Here is a 6,238-nt window from a genome sequence, read left to right on the forward strand (position 1 = left end):
TGCTTATTAATTAATTTATTTAATATTTTTATTAATGTTTAAATGTCTATTCATTTGGTTATTCATTAATTATTATCTTTTATTTATTCATTTTATTATTAATATTATTATTATTATCATAATCATTATTATTATCATAACAATTATCACGATTATCATATTCTTATTATATAACGATAATTATTATGTTTTTGTTGCTATTATTATTTTCTTTATTATTATTACCATTATCATTATTTATATCATTACATTTTTTATTATTATTACAATGATTATCATTATGATTATTACTATTACTATGATTGTTGTTATTACCATTACTGTTACTACTATTACTACTACTATCATTATTTTTTTGTTATTGTTCTTGTTTTTGTTGTTATCATCAGCAGCAATAGCAGTAGTAATATCATTATGATGGTTATTATTATGGTTACTGCCATTATTATTATTACCATCATTATTGTTGTTAGTAGTATGCCATCATCATTACTAGTATCATTATATTTTCTCATTATTTTTATTATTATAATTATATCATTATCATTACTATAAATATCATCATCATTATCATTCCATTATCATCATCACCATACTTTTATTACTATTCTCATTATCATCATCATTATCTTTATAATCACCATCATTACTATTAAACAACTATATTACTTTTACTATTATCATCATTTAATCACCATCATCATCTTCAAAAAAATGAGGGCAAAGTGCAGGAGACGAGAATAAATGCAAAATTAAGCAACACCTTTAGCCGTATCTGAGCCAGAGATTGAGGGGTGATGTGACACAGGCCGTTACCGGTGTGAATCACATTCAAAACATGCGGAAAACACGTGCGTTGGCTGCTGCTAGTTGGATGAACCTCCAGAACTCTATAATCATCCACTTGCACCACTCGTTCGCTCTGTGCTCCCATACGTACTGACGTATTTAAACCAGATGCGTATGGTCGATGTGATTGCCTCTTCACGAACGGATTTGGTTAAAAAAAAGGGTTTCGATTCTTTGCAAAGCAGATAACTTATACTCCACCCTCTCTCCACTCCACAGAAGGATATGGTAAAAGGCGTTCGATTCTTTTCAAAGGGGTTCCTTGTACTTCAACTCTGGCTCCTGTTTTCCCTCCGCGTGGACGCCGCCCCGAGGACCTCCAGACAAGGTTAGTTGTGTTGAAACCTCCACGCAAACAAGTTGTTGAGTGGCCATCCGTGCCCAGGTCATGATTGTTTACCGGTGACACCGAGGAAGGCTTTTGCGAAACTTCAAGTTCTGACGAGTTCCTCTGACATCGTTTATAGAATCTGCGTGTTTTTGCTATTGTTTGTGTTTTTGCTTGTCATGTGTTTTCTTTGGGTGTGGGGGGGACTTTTGTGGGATTCCTTAAGTGAAATGGAGGGGCATTATTTACCGTCTGTTTAGTCTGATTAGTTTCCGATATATGCTGATTGTTCTTGCATACATGAATATATATATATAAATATATAGTGCACATACAAACATATATACACGCACAAATGCATATATACATGCATACATACACTGAGAAACTAACATACAAACACACACGCACACGCTCATTCACTCACTCACTCACTTTCTCTCTCTCTCTCTCTCTCTCTCTCTCTCTCTCTCTCTCTCTCTCTCTCTCTCTCTCTCTCTCAAACACACCCACACACACACACACACACACACACACACACACACACACACACACACACACACACACACACACACACACACACACACACACACACACAACATAGCGTAGATATACATACATACATAATACATGCATACATATAACATCCATTCACCCATAGACACAAACGGGCACACACACAAACAACACTCAAAACTGAAATGCACCATTTCTTTCCAGCCAACCGTTGTCTTCCTGGATCAAAATGCACTATCCTGACGTCCTGCCCTGACCTGCTCTCGGTCTTGGAGAACCCGACGCCTTCAGGAATTAAAAAACTGCAACAGTCAACATGTGGCTTTGCTGAGAGGATACCTAAGGTAAGCGCACTACTGCAGAAGTTAAGTAGAGAGTCGTCTACACCAAACGTGCATATGGACATTCAGTTAGGGATATACATACATAGATATAGATACATATATACACAGGAATCACACGGTAAAGACAAGAACACTATACATAGAGACACGGAGATACACACATACTCACTTATATATATACGCAGAAACCAAACAAAACATGAGCAGTAAAACTATGAACAAGCACGCGCAGTGTCTCCGTACCCAGCTTCTGACCCCCATCAATATTATTTTCTCCCCTTATTAGGTATGCTGTAGAAACCCCATCCCCTTAACCCCCGAAGATAAGCCACCTTCACCCACCTCCCCTCCGTCAACGCACCCACAAACCACGCCCCCTGTCCCGGATGTCACCACGCCCCCCGCCCCGGAAGTCACCACGCCCCCTGCCCCGGAAATCACTACGCCGACGAGCCGACCTCCCGTCCTCTTTCCTGGCCGGTCGCTGCCTGCTGAAGAGAAGGGGTTGGACCTACTTCCCGAACACTGCGGGTACTCACCTCTGGGACTCAGAATCTCAGGGGGGAAGAAGGCTCGGTTCGGTGCCTTTCCCTGGATGGCTGTACTGGGGTTCGAGGGTGAGGCTCTTCGCGTTTGAGTGCCCTTGTCTCTCCCTCGATGCTGCATAGTGCGGTGTCGCTGCATTCTGCGTTATGGTGTTATTTTTCTCTTGTGAAATAATCTTATTCGCAATTATTATTTTCCTTTTATCATTTTTTTTTATGATTATTATCACTGCTATTATCATTATTGTTATTGTTATTACCCTTATTATCATTATTATTAGATACTATTGTTATTTTTATCGTTATTGTAGTATCATTATCATCCTCATCCTCACCATTTTACTTTAATCATTATCACAATCATCATTAAAACATGCACCCCCCCCCCTTTCAGGTCCCGGAAGCGACCCAAAAGACGACGTGAAGTGGGGTTGTGGCGGTTCGCTTATTAACAAACGCTATGTCCTCACGGCTGCCCACTGCACGATGCCCAGTTATAACGAAAAACACACCCTGTAAGGCTCTATATTGTTGATACGTGCATGATGATATAAACAAATCTGGGCACAGAAACAAGAAAGGTAAAAGCTTCTTTACATTGTAACTTCATTTGGGAAATTTAACCCGTTATAGGTGAAATATCACGATTTTTTTCCATATATCTTGTGGCCGGTCATGATTTTCTTCCTAAACTTTTTGACGGATCAATTTTTCCCCCAAAATCTTGTAGAAGATCATAATTTTCTCCCTAAACCTTGTAGCGGATATTTTCTCCCTAAATCTTGTGACGGCTCAATATTTTCTTTCCAAACCTCAAAGTGGATCAAGATATTTTTTCCCTAGTGACGATCCTTGTTCACCTACAGGAGCAAAGTGCGGCTCGGAGAACATGACCTGAGGGCGGAAAAGGACTGCAGGAGAGCGGGAAGTAGGGGGGAAATGTGCACACTTCCCCCACAGACATTCGGCATCGAGGAAATGGTTGTTCATCCCACTTTCAACCAAAGAGCACCTGAAAGTGATGATATTGCGTTGCTGAGGTTGGATAGAGACGTGGATTTTGAGAGTGAGTTCCTTAAGTAGTTTTTATAATGATATTGTTTTTTCAAAGGGTTTGGTATGTTTTTTTTTTTTTGTTATTATGTATGTTGCTTGTGTGTCTCTGATCATTTGTCTGTCTTTGCCTCTCCATCCTTTCGACTCTCCCACACACACACACTTCAACCTCAATTAACATTCTCTAAATCCCTCTCCTACCTTTCCAACAGCTCCTTTCGTGCAGCCTATATGTCTCCCGACTGAGGACACGGATCCGGAGAAGTTCGTAGGAGGTCGCGGGGCCATCATAGCAGGCTGGGGCGTGACCAAGTCGGGTTATAGTCTGGGCAGGCTTCTCACAGCCACCGTTCCTCACGTTCCTCTGAAAGTGTGCAGGAAGAACTACCGCAATGTGCTGTTGAAGGAGCAGGTGAGATGGTGTTTCTCACTCAGTTTATCTATCTATCTATCTGTCTATTTATTTATTTATTTATTTATCTGTCTAACTACAGCATTATGTCGAAGGAACAGGTGAATTTTTGTTTTACTTAGTCATTCTATCTATCTGTATCTATCTTACTACTGTGATGTGCTTGGAAGTGATGTTTTATTCATTTATTTATCTATTCATTATTTGTTTAGCCATTCATTAATTCATTTATTCATTCATTCATTTAAACAAGGTATCAGGTAAATCTTGAATGAGGCATTCATTCAAGATTATGTGTAACATGATCATGATGAAAATGACGATGATAATTATAATGGTATCAAGAAAACTGGTTAAGAGCAGAAAAAAATAGATCAATATAAACAAGATAACAATCGGAACTGATAATATGATAATGATAATAATAATGGCAACAACAAAAGCAAATATGTCATTAGTGATAAAAAATGAATAAACAAAATGTTAATAAGAACACAACCCGCCCTCAGCTGTGCTTCGGAGGGGTCGACTTCAAGGACTCCTGCAGCGGGGACTCCGGAGGGCCTCTCTTCCAGGCCAAGTACCCAGGGGCACCGCACGTTCAGGTGAGGCTCTGCTGCGCAAAGACATGGCGGGCGAAAAACGGGGTTGGATTAAAATAACATTAGATTGATAAAAGAAAAGTAAAAAAATGATGTATATATGTATATATATGTATATATATATTACATAATACACACACGCATGTATGTGTGTGTGTGTATATATATATATATTTATGCACACACACACGCACACACACACACACACACACACACACACACACACACACACACACACACACACACACACACACACACACACACACACACACACACACACACACACACGACACACACACGCACACACACACACACACACACACACACACACACACACACACACACACACACACACACACACACACACACACACACACACACACACACGCACACACACACACACACGCACACACACACACACACACACACACATATACACACATATGTATTCTCTCTTTTCTAAATTAATAATACCACATTATTAATGGTGTTATTAATACCATTAATAATACAGCGAATTTAATTGTTATATAATTTGCTCAAAACTTTTTTTTTAATATCTCAATGTTATCAACAGAAAATCCTTTGATATCAGTACAGAATCACTATAACAAATAAGTACCTCCCTACAGCTTGGTATCATCTCCTACGGCTACAAGAACTGCGGGACAGAAGGAGTTGCTTCAATTTACACCAACGTAGCATCGTACAGGAAATGGATCTTGCAGAATCTGAAGCCTTAAACTCCTTCAGGATTTCATTCGAGTCCTTGCATGGAGTTGGATTCAAAATACAACAAGGTGTTGGAAAAGAAATGTCTTGATATATTTTTCTTTACTATATTCTATTACATTAACTAATGTGATTCTGCAGAAGTATATATTGCTTCTATACATGGCCTATGACGTATATGATATATATATTTTCATATTGTGTATTAAATTATTTATTTATTTATTCTCATATACTTAGTGAATTTAATTCATTATTTATTATCACTTGCATATATTCATACTGATTTCGCTTACATGTTACATTAAATATTATTTAAACGACTATCTTATTGTAAGTAAAGTAGCCTCGCTTGCATTTCATACTAGTCAGATCATAACTAACTTTAACTTGGCCCAAAAAAATCTTCATGCTCTTCAGTCTCGCCATAAATGAAGATATGTACAAATGAAATAAAATATTACACAGTATCAATGCATTTTTTATTCTACCATTCCCTAGTCCCTACTTATAAAACACTTTTTGTACTACATTTCATATAACTACAGTAGCCTGAGGTACAGACGAAATTACTGTACATACTTAACATGCTATTGTGTTCCGATCTATGTGCTTTAATATCCGCTTTGAACATTTTGGAGAATATGTCCATCTCGGATTTCTTTTTTCTAGTGTTCATTCTTCACCACTCATTGTTCACGCGTTAACTTGAACAGTTGTACGAATGTTTTAAAGGGATTCCGAAAATGATGTTATTATAAATACCAATTTCTTCTGCAGATATTGCGTCTGTATGTTGCTGTTTTTTAATAAATATTAATGGTGTGACTTCTGAAGGTTTTATTTGCATTTGC

At 38.0% G+C, this 6,238-nt stretch overlaps 1 protein-coding gene across 1 annotated transcript in view; it reads left to right on the plus strand.

Annotated features, from left to right (window-relative positions):
• The window catches only part of LOC125046068 (phenoloxidase-activating factor 3-like), a 6,315-nt gene extending 457 nt beyond the window's left edge, over positions 1 to 5,858 (plus strand). Inside the window, exons 2-9 of the mRNA XM_047643690.1 lie at positions 1,069 to 1,177; positions 1,898 to 2,037; positions 2,324 to 2,654; positions 2,977 to 3,097; positions 3,449 to 3,648; positions 3,851 to 4,050; positions 4,560 to 4,655; positions 5,285 to 5,858. Of these exons, the coding sequence (XP_047499646.1) occupies positions 1,075 to 1,177; positions 1,898 to 2,037; positions 2,324 to 2,654; positions 2,977 to 3,097; positions 3,449 to 3,648; positions 3,851 to 4,050; positions 4,560 to 4,655; positions 5,285 to 5,395 (1,302 nt within the window). The 5' untranslated portion in view covers positions 1,069 to 1,074 and the 3' untranslated portion in view covers positions 5,396 to 5,858. The remainder of the gene's footprint in view (positions 1 to 1,068; positions 1,178 to 1,897; positions 2,038 to 2,323; positions 2,655 to 2,976; positions 3,098 to 3,448; positions 3,649 to 3,850; positions 4,051 to 4,559; positions 4,656 to 5,284) is intronic.
• The last annotated feature ends 380 nt before the right edge of the window (positions 5,859 to 6,238 follow it).

The sequence above is a fragment of the Penaeus chinensis genome, chromosome 38, assembly GCF_019202785.1.
Source record: "Penaeus chinensis breed Huanghai No. 1 chromosome 38, ASM1920278v2, whole genome shotgun sequence".
Lineage (NCBI taxonomy): Eukaryota > Metazoa > Arthropoda > Malacostraca > Decapoda > Penaeidae > Penaeus > Penaeus chinensis.